This window comes from Lontra canadensis, unplaced genomic scaffold, assembly GCF_010015895.1.
Source record: "Lontra canadensis isolate GAN:19392208 unplaced genomic scaffold, GSC_riverotter_1.0 scaffold84, whole genome shotgun sequence".
Lineage (NCBI taxonomy): Eukaryota > Metazoa > Chordata > Mammalia > Carnivora > Mustelidae > Lontra > Lontra canadensis.
In genome coordinates, this window is record NW_022631078.1 from 417,842 (window position 1) to 431,458 (window position 13,617).

Here is a 13,617-nt window from a genome sequence, read left to right on the forward strand (position 1 = left end):
CCGCGCTCACGCCGCCGCTCTGCCTCAGCTTGCCGCTGCGGTTCTGGGTGAACGTCCTCAAGAACCCGCATTTCGTCTTCGACGTCCACGTGCACGAGGTGGTGGACGCCTCCCTGTCCGTCATCGCCCAGACCTTCATGGACGCCTGCACGCGCACGGAGCACAAGCTGAGCCGCGTGAGTGCGCGCCGTGGGCCGCTCCGGGGGGCCGCGGCCCGGGACGCCGGAGGGCGGGTGGGGCCGGGCCCGGGTGTGGCTGTGGCTGGAGGGCCCGGGGACGCCGGGCTGGCGCTGGCTGAGGAGCTGGGGGGGGGGTGAGGAGGCTCCCTGCGGTGTGTGGGCTCGGGAGAAAGGGAGGCGGACAGCCTGGGACGCCCCACCTCTGCCTCATGTGGGAGCCCGCAGAATCCGAAGCTCCGCCTGTCTGGGGCTGGGCAGGGGTGGCTCCCCGGTCGGGCCTCTGTTCCCCACTCCCCTTCTTTTCTCTGTTGTGTGTTCGTGCTGAGCGGCTGGGCGCCTGGCTCTGTCCCCCGCAGGACTCTCCCAGCAACAAGCTGCTCTACGCCAAGGAGATCTCCACCTACAAGAAGATGGTGGAGGAGTGAGTGCTCCCTGCCCCCAGCCAGACCCAGGCCCCCAGCCCTGACCCCACCCAGTGGGCCCCGGGGCGTGGTTCAGGCCTGTGACTGGGAGGGGGCCCTGCAGCCCCCAGGACCCATGGCCGCACCCCTTCCCTAATCGTACCCCACACCCTTGCAGCTACTACAAGGGGATCAGACAGATGGTGCAGGTCAGCGACCAGGACATGAACACACACTTGGCAGAGATTTCCCGGGTAAGAGGAGACGCAGGGGCTGCAGCAGCCGACCCTGCCCCGACAGAGCTGCCCTGCCCTTCCCCTGATGCCCCCTGCCCTGTGGGGCAGGAGACTGTCTTGGCAGGGGGGTGGCCAGGTGGGCTGCCCCCTACATGGGACCGCTGTGCCCTGGGGAGAGGGCTGTGTGAGCAGTGTGCCTGTGTGGATGGGGCGTGTGCCTGTCTGTGGCCGTCCCACATCCCTCCGACACGCCCGGGACCTCGTGTGTCTGTAGCCATCTGCTCCTGCACGCTAGGTCACGCTCCCCTTCCGTCCCTGTGCCCCCAGGCGCACACAGACTCCCTCAACACCCTGGTGGCCCTGCACCAGCTCTACCAGTACACGCAGAAGTACTATGATGAGGTACGGGGTGTCCTCCGGGGGAGGCAGTGCTTGAGAGGTCCCCTTCCCTGGCCTGCGCTCTGACGTGGCCTCCCCTCAGATCATCAACGCCCTGGAGGAGGATCCCGCCGCCCAGAAGATGCAGCTGGCCTTCCGCCTCCAGCAGATCGCGGCCGCGCTGGAGAACAAAGTCACAGACCTCTAACCTCTGACCTCTTCCACCGCTGCCTCTGGGCACAGGTGCGTGAGGCCCATGTCAGGCGTCGGGCGGCCCCTGGAACCTGAGGCCCAGTGGTGAGGCCCTTCCCTTTCACCAGCAGAGGAGGAGCCCCCAGGCGTCCACGTGTGGGTGCCTGCGGGTGCCCTCGCCTTGGCGTCTGGTGGCTGTAACGTCCTTCTCCTGAGCCACAGCGCCTGGCAACCTCCGGCACCAGCCCCCCCGCAGCACCAGCATCGGTGTCTGTGTCACACCTCCCAAGCGATTCGCGAACGTGCCTTACGCCCCTGGCGCTGCGCTGGATCGTGCCTGAGCACCAGCAGCCGCCTCAGATCCCTGGGTTTGGCCTCCTGGGGGTGTGCTGGGAGTGCCCGTGGCCCTCAGGGCCTAGCGCCCAGACCGTGTCTGTCTGCCCCACTGGGGCAGGAGAAGTAATGCGGTACTCGCCTTCCTGACCTCACCTGGCCTGTCCTGTGGAGCACGGGCTCTCCGGGTGGACTGCCTGTCCCGGGCCCCACCTCCAAGGTCAAGCTGGACGTCAGACGTCGAGGCCCAGGTGCCTGTCAGACAGGCTGTCCTGGAGGCCCTGGCCAGGTCTGAGGGGTCCTGGCAGCACTACCAGGACCACCCTCACCCCCACTCCCTTTTGTAAATTTTGTTAATTATAAATCAAATACAATTGTTTTTTTCACTCTGCTGGTTGACTGGTTTCCTCCTGGGGGGCCGCAGACTGGTGGCTTGCCTCTTCCCCCGCCCTTCCCAGGCCTGTCCTGCTGAAGGCCTCTCTGTGGACACTGGCCCAGGTGGGCAGGGGGTTCCTCTGGGCCACCAGGGTGGCAGTGGGGACAGGAGAGTGTGCCCTGGAGTCCGCACCCTCCCTGCCCCGCCCCCCTGCTCCAGGCCTGGGCCACGAGGTCTGGATCTGGGAAAGGGGCTGACAGAGATTCTGGAACAGGTTGGCTGCAGAGGGGGAGGTGGGGAGGGTAGGCTGGGATTGGGTGGATCCTGCGCCATGTGCTGGCAGGACAGCCCTCGCCTGTCTTCCTTGGGCTGAGTAACAGGTCCTGCCCCCGGGATGGGTAGGCATGGCTTGGGCTTACTGTCTGGACCCTGAGCTCCCAGAGAGGGTGTCCTCTTTTCTAAGAAGGGGTACTTCACAGACATGGTCCAGCCAGCACACATTAAGTCACTGCTGCATGCAGACCCCAGCACACACTGGCATGCCTCTGGGAGAGAGGGCCTGTGTCCCCCTCCTCAGGCTGTGGGGCCATTAGGGTCAGCTCTGTGGTCCCAAGAACAGCTCCAGGAGGACTTAGGGCATAAGTAAGGCTGAAAGGCCATGTAAGGGAGAGTGAGGGTACCTTTGCCCATGCCTGAGGGAGGGGGTTGTCTGGGATTCTGGTGGGGGAAGGGGTTTGCTCCCAATCCCCATGTTGCATGCAGGGGTGCAGCAGTGAGATTTCCCACCCCACAGCTGCTGGGCACACATACATGTCCAAGCACACACAACATCAGCATGTCCGGCCGCTTCATTCAATAAATACACACTGTTCAGAGCCTGCCCCGAGAGAGGTCTTTTGCTTCAAGGACACCCCCCAGCAGAAAGGGGATTTTGTGATCCAGCCAGCTTCAGGTAAGGCTGGGTCCAGGTGCTCACACGTTTCCATGTGTCTGAACTCTTCCCAGCGTACGCTGCTATGTCCTCGGACAGTGGGGATGCTGCTGACAGGCAGCCCCAGACTCCATCTCCTCCACTCGGGGCATGGCTGTGGCTGGGGATAGGCCGGGCCTTGATCATGAGCCCCAGGTGCACAGGGGGCAGCCCCACTCAAGCCACGTGGAAGCCAGGTGTGGATATCTCCCACAAGGAAGGGGTACTGACACCCCCCATCCCAGGACCCCGAAAATGACATGGTTATGACCCGTGCTAGGTTCCCCAAGATTCAGCTGTTCAGAAGGAGGTGGAAAGTGCTAAGCAGCGGATGCCTGGGGCAGGGAGGTGGGAACCTAGAGGCCTGGCTTCCAGATTGGACATCCACAAGCCACTCTTCCCTCCCTCCCCATACTGGACAGGACAGCCAGGCAAGAGCTGAGTCACTGAGGACCCCCTATATTCTGTGAAGCTTAGGAAGGGCTGCAGGTCCCAGAGATGGGGTTACCTCCCTTGGAGGACAGGAGTGTGAAGGGATCCAGGGGGGCTGTCCTATCATGGAGCCAGTGAAGGGTAGACACTGGGCATGCATGTTGGGGTGCAAGGCACGGTGGGGGAGGACAGGCCAGCCTCAAGTATTCAGGATGCTGACAGACTGAGGGGTGACCCGCCCTCCTATTTCCACTTCCCCATTTCCTCCTAATGTGGGGATCAGGGGGGCAAGGATGGGAGGAAGCCGCACCCAACCTCAGTGACCTTCCAAGTTGTAGAAAACAGCCCAAGACCGTGCACTGCTTGCTAAACAGCATGAACCCCACCCTACCCCCGCCCATCCCCTGGTCCCTATGACAGGACCACAGTAGGAAGTTCCTTCTGACCTCAGAAGTACAGCCAAGAGACCAGCAAGTGGCCAAAAAAGGGTGGCCTGGGCCAGTGGAGGGGAGAAGTGGACATGGAGATGAGTGCGGTCTTGATTTTGACGGCTACTCGTGAATCCCGGGGGAGGGGGGGCTCAAGGGAGCTGGGGATGAGGGTCCTGAGGCCCCGGGGCTGATGTCTGGGGAGGAAGCTCTTCTGCCTGGGTTCCCCACTTGTGCCTGCTCACACCTGAGGCACCTGCCACCCCACACCCCTGCTGCTCTCCCCTCCAAGCCACCACCTTCTCCAGGCTCAGGCCTCTCTCACCCAGACCACGTAACAATTGTTCTGGACCTGGTGGCCAGGGTTGTGCTGTGAACATGTCCAGCAGGGCTCCCTATCAGCCTGAGAACAAAAATGACATCCCTGCCATGGCCCCACATAGCCAGCCACAACCCCCCAGCCCAGCCACCATACTTCTCTGTGCCCCAAGTCAAGCTCAGTCCTGGAGAGGGAGGACTGTGAACGCTTGGCCCAGCTCCACCGGTGTCCCCTCTCCAGGGGACTTCCTGACCTGTCCGGCCCTGTGTCCTCTCGCCACCGTAACCACCCAGGAAACCCCCTAGTTGCGGCTCATCAGTATTACAACCGCGACCCTCCCCAGAAGGCGGCTTGGCCAGGGTCCTGGGGACCAGGTGCGCACCCGGGGATGAATCATGACTGAGGGTCTCTGCTGGGCCTGACCGCGAGGAGGGGCCCGGGCTCCCCTAGGGGCGGCACAACCCCACCCCTCCGGCCGGGGCGGAAGGGCGGGGCCTATCGCCAAGGGAACCTCCCGGGCCCTGCCCGCCGGGCGCAAACAAAGGCCGCCCCCCTTACCCCCGCCGCGCGGTCAGCGCCCGCTGCCCGCTGCTCGACGAGCCTCCTCTCCGGCCTTAGCTGAAGCTCCACGGACCCCGCACAGAATCCCAGCGCGCCTCAGCCGGCCCGGGAAACACAGCGCAGGGCGGGGATTGCCGAAGAGGCACTGAGTGGGGCGGCTGTGGGAGGGGACACCGGTGTCCTCACCCCAACACCGCCCGGCCTACACCGGCTCCTAGAGGGGAAACTGAGGCTGGGGACGGCTCGGGACTTGGCCGAGGTCGTGCAAGGCTGGCTGGTGCGACTGGGACTCGGCCGACACCACGGTCCGGGTTTGCTGGGTAGTTATGTTTGCCTGGTACTGCGTCGACATGTTTTGTTTTAATCTGGCTGCCAATATTTGAAAATCAGGACATTTCACATAAAAACTCAAGCTTTAGTTTGTTTGGAAGAGGAAGAAGATCGGGCAACAGCCCGACTGCCCACTTTCCTGGGAGACGCAGCCCCCCCCCCCCCCAGCGCTCTCCCGACACAGAGGGCCCGGGGACACCTGTCATGGGGACAGCGCTGTCTCAGCACACTTGTCACTTTTAAGGGGGAAGTGACGATGCGCGGCCCCGAGCGCTAGACAGATGCGGGGAGGCCTTCTTGCTGGAACGAGGAACATTGCCCGGTGAGGAATCAACCTCCCAGGCCGTGAGAGGACGCGAGGAAACGTGTCGTGCGCGGAGGAGGAGCTGCGGTTACGTAGCTGAGGAGCCCCCCAGTACCTAGAAAAGTCAGGGTGGGCTTCCTGGGAGAGGTGACAACTGGGGGACGGGGTTAGAAGGAGGAAAGGCACCAGGAACCAAGAAAGACCCATTTGGAGATGGCCTTTTCTGGGTACGGCCCCTCAAACGCCCCCCACCCCGGTGCCGCCGCTGTCCCTGGTCCTGACAGGGCTGGTCCGCAGGCCTGACAGAGGCGGGAGGCCGCTACCGGTCCACGGAAGGTTACCAGGTGACGAACTGCACCGCCAAGGCCGCAGCGGCCTCCGAGAGCAGGAAGCCCGGGGAGCCCAGGATCCAGGGCGCGTCCATCTGCCCACCCCACAGGGAGGCCTATCTGACCAAGTGTCCAGTTTTTCTGTAGTGATGAAAGAAATCTCTGCCCTGGCTTCTTCGATTTGGAGGGTTCGCCTTCATTTCAGAGGGAGCAGGCTGGTGGGGAGTCTCGCGCAGGGCCCGGAGCAGGGGGTGGGAGAGGAGGAATGCGTGCACCGGAGGTGCAGGCTCGGGTGCCGGCAGGGGAGGGTGCGGGGAGCAGAGGCTGGTGAGAGGCGGTGGCGTCCTGGATGGGGCGGTGCCCGGCCGAGCACAGATTGCGGGCGGATACTTGGGGAAGTGCGGACCCCAGGAGGTAGAGGCGGGCGGGGCGGCGAGCTGGACGCCGGCCGTCCCTCCCCCAGCGCGGGCGCAGCGGCCCCGGCCGAGCCCAGGAGGGGACCGCAGGGCTGGTTTCCGCCCGGCCGCCGCCAGGCAGGGGCAGGAAGCCGCGCGTCTGTCCCCGCGCACCACCCACCACCCACCACCCCCCGGCCCCGCCCCGCGCCGCCGCCCGCCGCCGCCTCCTCCCGCCGCCCTCCGTCCTCTCGGCTCCGGCTCCCGCGCGGGGCGGGGGCGGGGGCGCGGGGCGGGGCGCGGGCCGAGCGGCGGCCGCTTCGGACATGTCGGGCCCGCGCGCAGGCTTCTACCGGCTGGAGCTCAACAAGACCGTGTGGGAGGTGCCGCAGCGGCTGCAGGGGTTGCGCCCCGTGGGCTCCGGCGCCTACGGCTCGGTCTGGTAGGGGCGGCGGGGAGAGCGGGGAGGTGCGGGCGGGACTGAGCGCGCGCCCCCTCCCCTCCCTCTGCGAGGTGCCGGCGGGAGGGGCCTCGCCCCGCCTCCGCCCCCGGGCCTTTCACGGATCCCGACAATGAATGGGGGGTGGGGGGCGTGAAGGAAACTTTGCCACCGGGCGCCGTTCGGGTTTGGGGAGAGGGGTCGTTCCTCCGTCCCGTCCCAGCCGGAGCATCCCCCACCAGGCCCAAATCCTGCGGCGTCACAGTCGGCGCAAGGGCGGGTCTCTTGCGCCCCTAAATGTGCAAGCATGCGTCTAGGTTGGCCCCCCACCCCCCCCATTCCCTCCGTCAAAGGTCTGGCATCCCTGGGGTCTGGCAAATGCCCAGGTACTACGGTGGGTAGTTTTGTTCGCCAAAGGAAAAGCCTAACTTCGGGGAGGGTAGGATCCCTCCCCTTAGAATGGCCTCAAGCTCCATGGCGGGTCCTGCCCCTCCCCTGTTTTCCAAAGGGTCTCAGACTCTGGCCAGGGCTTAGGCCTGAGCGAGATGCCTACCATCCCCCTACAATACTTGTGGGGGTCTAGACCCCAGTCCATTTTTTTGCCCTAACCAAGGGAGCTCAGACCACAGCCCCACAGTTGGGCCCTTGGGCTCAGACAGAGCATAGTCTGGGATGGGAGAGAGGGTCAGGATTTGGGGGAGGCCTGTGTGGGTTTGGGGAGGGTCTAGGGGTCTTAGAGTAGGGTGGTTGTAGGAAGTTGGTTGCAGGTGCCATACTGATGGGCTGAGTGAGGATGTGGATGTTGAGCGGTGGCCCCCCAAACCCAGTGGGGTCATTACAGAGGCCTGAGGTAGGTGGCTGCTGTCCACTGAGGGAGTCTTGGAGGTGGGGAGGCCAGAGCCCCTAGGGATGGGGCATTGCTCCTGGCTCTGACAGAAAGTTAAGACTGGGACTTTCTGAAGCCCCCAGAGGTCCAGTGCTGGAGCCTGGACCAAGGGTTTCTGCCCACCCCCCATCTCTTGTCATTGGCCCGCTTGTCAGAATCGTCGGGCTGGCCATCTCCTCCATCCCAGCCTCAGGTCTCTGTCCTCATCTCTAAGACCCCAAGGGTGGGAAGAGGGTCAGCATAATGCATGAGTGGTCCCTGGGGAATATGGAGTCCTTGCTGGAATCACCTTGGGTCTAGAATCACCTTCTGGGAGTTCCTAGAGAGTATCAAGCTCCCCAAAGGAGGCCTGGGTCCCCCACTGCACTTAGCTGATGGTGACCAGTGCAGGTGATTGCCCTCTCCTGGGCTCCTGTGTTCTCCTGATGAAGCTGGTGCCCCAGTGCCAAATTCCTGTCACTCGACTGTGCCGAAAACTGGGCAAAAGGATCCACTGCCCGCATGAGCAGACATTCCCCTACCGGCCTCCCCAGAAGTGACAGACCTTTCCCCACAGGCCACGGCGGCGGGGGTGGGGGGCGCGTGGATGCCCCAGGCACCTAGCTGGCTTTCCTTCACCACCACCTGGGCCCATGGGCATCCCAGGTGCTGCAGACACTGCTCCCAGGGCTGTGTAGACCCCACTCATTGCTGGGGGAAGCAGCATACTAGAGAGTGGAGGTAAAGGGAGAGGGAGGGAAGGAGTGAGCATCAGGGAGAGGAAGCAGTCTGCGTGAAGGCATGGATGGCTCTTAGCAGGGCTCCAGTGTTGGGCCAGTGGGACTCTGGGGTGTGGGGGGGCAGCCTTTGCATTTGAAGCTGATGCCTGTGGGCCTTGTGTCTCCTGTGAAGAGCAGATGCATGGTCATCGGGACCTCTGGGGAAGGGGGTGGGCCAAGGGGAATGTTCCGTGGGTCTAGACCCTACATATTGTCCAGTTTCTCACTCTTAAAAATAATAATGCGGTAAACACCTTTGGCCAGTTTTTCCTCTGTATTTTGACTCTTCAGAGGTGTTGGGTACCCAGGGGCTTTGAAGGTGGCTCTGGAACCCTGCCCGGGGGCCTCCTGGAGCCATGAGCCAATAGGGGAGCCAGAGGACTGTTTGGGGGTGAAAAGGGATGGTTTAGTAATGGCTATTTTCCTGACCTGGTTGGTGCAGACTCTCCCTCAGCCCCATGCCGAGTTGGGGAAGAAGATCCAGGTTAGGACTCCCTGGTGGGGCAGGCCCGCCCCTGTGGGTGGGAGGGTGGGCTGCCCCTTGAAGAAGGAGCAGGCCCCAAAGAGGCACAGAGGAGAGGCTTCCTGGGTGCCGGTGTCGTCGTGTCCCACCCAGCGGCCGTCTGAGCAAGCGCGGGGGCGGGAAGAAGAGCCCCCACGGGAGCAGGGGCGGGGTGCGGGGCGCGCCGCCGGGCCCCCACCGCGCCGCCTCACTCCCCCCGTTGCAGCTCGGCCTATGACGCGCGGCTACGGCAGAAGGTGGCGGTGAAGAAGCTGTCGCGACCCTTCCAGTCGCTGATCCACGCGCGGAGAACGTACCGCGAGCTGCGGCTGCTCAAGCACCTGAAGCACGAGAACGTGAGCGGGGCGCGCTGGGCGGGTCCGCCGGGCGGCCAGGGCTCCCGGGGCGCGCAGCACGCAGGGGGCGTCCAGTCCTGACTCCCGTCCCCACGCAGGTCATCGGGCTGCTGGACGTGTTCACGCCGGCCACCTCCATTGAGGACTTCAGCGAAGTGTGAGTGGCCGCCCGCGGGGCCACGGAGCGGAAGCGCGTTGGGGGTGCGGGGGGAAGCTGCGTCTTGGTGCTAACCGCCCCCCCCCCCCCGCCCCAGGTACCTGGTGACCACCCTGATGGGCGCCGACCTGAACAACATCGTCAAGTGCCAGGCGCTGAGCGATGAGCACGTCCAGTTCCTGGTTTATCAGCTGCTGCGCGGGCTGAAGGTGGGCGCCGCAGGGGCGGGCACGGGGCGCGGGGCGGCGGTCAGAGCCTGACCCTGCCACCGCATCCCCCTCTCCCTCTCGCAGTACATCCACTCGGCAGGGATCATCCACCGGGTAGGTGCCGCGGAAGGGTGCGGGTCAGGGCTTCTGCAGGCCCCGCACAGGGGCCCCTCCTGCGCTCACGCCCTGCCTGCCCTGCAGGACCTGAAGCCCAGCAACGTGGCGGTGAACGAGGACTGCGAGCTGCGGGTGAGCCGCCTGCAGGTGAGGGGCCTGCCTGGCTGCGGAGGGGTCATCCAGGGAGGTGCTGACAAGCCTGGTGGTCGCTCTAGATCCTGGACTTTGGGCTAGCCCGCCAGGCTGATGAAGAGATGACCGGCTATGTGGCCACTCGCTGGTACCGGGCCCCCGAGATCATGCTGAACTGGATGCACTACAACCAGACAGGTGACATCCGCTGGCCGGGCAGGTGTGCGGGGCAGGGCCAGGGTGGGCTTCGATAATCACACCAGGGCCTGGGGACTGACGGCGGCGGGTACAGAGCCAGGAGCCCAGGCCCCTGGGGTGGTGTGTGTCCAGTCTTGGAGGACAAGCATTCAAAAATGGACCGCAGAGGGGCCAAGCACCGTGGGTCCTGGGCTAACTCTTCCCCCTCCCCAGCGTTGTACTTAGAGGAGTAAGGGGTCTGCTGTCTGGGGGCCTGGGTGCAACGGAGAGCCCACTGTGCACAGTCTGGGCAGCTCCCTAATTCTCGGCAGGGGCCCTTGGGTAGGGTGGACTGATGGAGCCTCCTTTCTCAACAGTGGACATCTGGTCTGTGGGCTGCATCATGGCTGAGCTGCTCCAGGGAAAGGCCCTCTTCCCAGGAAGTGACTGTATCCTTGGCCCAGGTGTGGGAGGAGGGTGAGCCAGGAGTCCCTTGTGCTGGGTGGGGCACAGGGGAGGCGGGCACTGGCCCTTTTTGGCCGGCCTTGCCTTCTCTGCCCCATGCGGGGCCCCCTTGGGCTCGCTGACTCCAGCTGTAGGAGAGCAGGTTTTGGGTGGCGCCCCAAGGTCTGGGATCTGGGGGCCTGGGAAGGGTCTATTCCTGGCCAGTGGGCATTTCCTCAGCTGGACAGACATCGACCAGCTGAAGCGAATCATGGAAGTGGTGGGCACACCCAGCCCTGAGGTTCTAGCAAAGATTTCCTCAGAACATGTGAGTCGCTAGCTGCCCGCTCTCTCTGTTGACCCAGCTCCTGGGCACTCCAGAGGAAGGGCCTCTGTGGGAAGAGACTGGGAACCATGCGGGAGACCTGGGTCATGGTGGACTAGAGCCCAAGGCAGGTGCTTGAGCCCTTCAGGGAGAAACAGGTGAACAGGGAAGACATTCCCGGCACGAGGACAGTGAGGGTACAGTCTCAGACATTGCCTTTGCCAAGGACAGTGGGGTGCTCCGGGCATCGGGAGCCAGGTAAGCCGCTGGAGCCACCGCACCCATGGTGGCAGGGGCCTTCTGGTGTGTGCGGGCTCTGGTCCAGGCCTGTCAGAGCGGGTGGGTCTAGGGGCTTGTCTCAGCAAGTCCCTGCCTGGCTTTGGGCAGGAGGGGGCCGGTGTGTGAGCCGCCCCCTCAGGCCCTTCCTGTGTGCCCCCAGGCCCGGACCTACATCCAGTCCCTGCCTCCCATGCCCCAGAAGGACCTCAGGAGCATCTTCCATGGGGCCAACCCCCTGGGTGAGGATGGGCTCTGGGGCTGGGCTGGGCTCCCCGTCTGGCCCTAAGCGCACGGCTGACCACCCCCTTCCTATGGACTGCTCCATAGCTGTGGACCTCCTGGGAAGGATGCTGGTGCTTGACAGCGACCAGAGGGTCAGTGCGGCGGAGGCCCTGGCCCATGCCTACTTCAGCCAGTACCATGACCCTGATGATGAGCCTGAGGCTGAGCCCTATGACGAGAGCGTTGAGGCCAAGGAGCGCACCGTGGAGGAGTGGAAGGGTGAGAGGTGGGGCCCAGGGCCAGGGGTTGGGCGGTGAGAGAAGTGGAGCCAGGGGCCCGACCCTGGCTTCATTCCCCAGCAGGCTAGGAGTTGCCTGTTTCCTGCTGGAAGCATCCCACTCCTCCCCAGAGTGGTTCCCACACTGCCCGCGCTCCTGGGGCTGGGCTCTGTCCAGCAGAGGCTTGGGGCAGCACAGGGCCGGCTCTAGAAGGAAGCCCCCTGGGGCCGAGACTGCCCTCAGGATGGTGGGCCCAGGCTGGGCAGCTAGCACCGGACAGTCAGGTGGGGGCTGTGGGCCAGTGACGGCTCGAGTTCAGCCTTTCGCTTCACTCCCTAGAGCTCACCTACCAGGAAGTCCTCAGCTTCAAGCCCGCAGAGCCACCGCAGTCTCCCAGCAGCCTGGAGATTGAGCAGTGAGGACACGTGCCTGCTGGCCCCGGGGACGGGAGGACGGGCAGGAGCATGCCGGCCCGCTTCCACAGCCTGCTGGATTCCCACGAGGGCTGCCTCCCAGCACCACTGTGGCCAGCACCCTGAGCCTAGCTGGGGCAACCTCGCCTGCACGCTGCCCGTGGTGGGCAGTCTGTACGCATGTGAATGCACAAGAGTGTGCATGGGTGCAAGCCACGAGTGCAGGAGTCCAGACAGAGCACCCTGGACTTCCTCAGTTCTCTGCCTCCTCCCAACCACCTGGGTCTCCTGTAGGACCTCATCTGGATGCCTTGGGGTTCCCCGGGGAGTATGTCTGTCTCCAAACCTCCTAGGTCCCAGAGGGCTGTCTCTGGAGGGCGTGGTGCCCTGGGGCCAGGCCCTCTGGAGACTGAAGGGAGGGTCTTGGTTGTCAGAGCCTCTCAACCTGGAAGGGGCAGCTGTCCTGGGAAATGCTGAGACCCTGAAGGTCTGAAAGCTGAGACCGTCACCACGTATCAGATGAGAAGACCATCCTGGAGCCCCGTGTTCCCCTGGGCCGTATGTGGCACGCGCATACTAATGCTCCTGGTACTGACACGTCAAGGCGCGTGTGAATCTGGGGGGGCCTGAGAGCCAGCTGCCATGAGCAGCTAGAAGCCTGAAGTGAGGTGCCTCTGCTGTTACTTCCCTTCCCTCGGTTCCTGGTTGGGGGTGGGCTGGGGCGCTGCCGCTGAGATCCCGGGTGCGCCATGCCAGGGGCTCTGGTGGACAAGGGGCGACCAGGGAACAAAAGCCAGGGCTTTCTCCTGGAGTGTGGGGGTTGCAGCAGACGTGAAGAGGTGGTTGGCACAGGGGGCTCCAGGCTTGATGCTGGCGGTGGGGGGGAGGGGCACACCCCAGGGTGCCCTTGGACTCAGACCCTGACCTTGGCCAGGAGCTGATGAAGAAGCCTCTGCCTGCTCTCGCTCTACCTCTGCCCCCCCTGGCCCTGCAGCTGAGCCCTGGACTGTTCTGCCCTCTGGGTCCGCTCGCCTCCTCCCTTCTTCCAGAATGGAGCTGGTCCAGTAACCTGTGGACACGACCCTGCTCAAGATGTTGGGGGTGTGGGTCCCCCAGCGAGGGGCTTCTCTTTGAGGAGGTGGTGTCCCGTATATCAGGTGGTGACTCCCCACCTTGCAGAGGTCTCAACGTCAAGTGCCTGCACCGGGGTTTCACAATAAAGGGGGTTCTCTCCCACTCAGCTCGTGTCCCGAGGCCCTGCTGCCTGGAGCGGGGAGGTGGGAGCTGGATCTGCGCCTCACACTCCCAGCTGCTCTGACCCCACCAGTCGCCAGTCGGACAAGCTGCCATATTCAGCCCAGCCCCCTCCCTGCTGCTCCTGGAGAGCCGAGGGCCATGGCTGGGCGGGGGGGTGGGGTGGGGGTTGCTGGGTGAGTTTTGGGCCCAGGCTGGTAGGCTCTGATCCAGGACAGGGCTTGAGGCAATCCACAGATCAGCCCACTGCCCTGCGGGGGAGCTCACTGGGCAAGCCTGGCTTCTGGACTGGTTGCAGCTCTGCCCCTTCTCTCAGTGGTCAGGGAAGCTGCTGGTGGACAACCAGGGCTCCCAGAGAGCAAAGGCTTGTCCTGCCCCGGAGCTGAGTAAAGCGGGGAAAGTAGCTTTCCTTTCCTTCCTGTTTAAGGGGCGGAGAGGGCCACTCCAGTCCTCAGGATGTCCACCGAGCTCCTGCTGCTCACCGCGGTTCGGGAGGAAGAGCACTG

At 64.2% G+C, this 13,617-nt stretch overlaps 2 protein-coding genes across 6 annotated transcripts in view; both read left to right on the forward strand.

Annotated features, from left to right (window-relative positions):
* Positions 1-2,088, forward strand: part of PLXNB2 (plexin B2) — a 29,121-nt gene extending 27,033 nt beyond the window's left edge. For all 3 annotated transcript variants that reach the window (XM_032882699.1, XM_032882701.1, XM_032882700.1), the window contains 5 exons: positions 29-176; positions 536-600; positions 759-834; positions 1,144-1,218; positions 1,298-2,088. In XM_032882699.1, the coding sequence (XP_032738590.1) occupies positions 29-176; positions 536-600; positions 759-834; positions 1,144-1,218; positions 1,298-1,402 (469 nt within the window). In that variant the 3' untranslated portion in view covers positions 1,403-2,088. The remainder of the gene's footprint in view (positions 1-28; positions 177-535; positions 601-758; positions 835-1,143; positions 1,219-1,297) is intronic.
* Positions 2,089-5,637: 3,549 nt separating this feature from the next.
* MAPK11 (mitogen-activated protein kinase 11) lies at positions 5,638-13,097 on the forward strand. 3 transcript variants are annotated; one of them, XM_032882714.1, is made up of 12 exons: positions 5,638-5,666; positions 8,975-9,104; positions 9,203-9,261; positions 9,359-9,470; positions 9,555-9,584; positions 9,672-9,719; positions 9,803-9,917; positions 10,274-10,345; positions 10,589-10,668; positions 11,105-11,183; positions 11,272-11,445; positions 11,784-13,097. In XM_032882714.1, exons 1-12 carry the CDS (start codon positions 5,653-5,655, stop codon positions 11,861-11,863), a joined length of 993 nt encoding a protein of 330 aa, XP_032738605.1. In that variant the 5' UTR covers positions 5,638-5,652; the 3' UTR covers positions 11,864-13,097. The 3 variants fall into 3 exon arrangements, with proteins under 3 accessions (XP_032738605.1, XP_032738603.1, XP_032738604.1); XM_032882712.1 differs by lacking the exon at positions 5,638-5,666 and adding an exon at positions 6,419-6,605; XM_032882713.1 differs by lacking the exon at positions 5,638-5,666 and adding an exon at positions 6,966-6,988.
* Positions 13,098-13,617: the final 520 nt, after the last annotated feature.

What these genes read in the sequence shown, in the direction of transcription:
- MAPK11 (XM_032882712.1), top strand. Translation starts at nt 6,490, where the DNA reads ATGTCGGGCCCGCGCGCAGGCTTCTACCGGCTGGAGCTCAACAAGACC. An exon ending in CCTCTTCCCAGGAAGTGACT is followed by an intron (nt 10,346 to 10,588) that starts GTATCCTTGGCC and finishes TCAGCTGGACAG; the next exon opens with ACATCGACCAGCTGAAGCGA. An exon ending in CCATGGGGCCAACCCCCTGG is followed by an intron (nt 11,184 to 11,271) that starts GTGAGGATGGGC and finishes ACTGCTCCATAG; the next exon opens with CTGTGGACCTCCTGGGAAGG.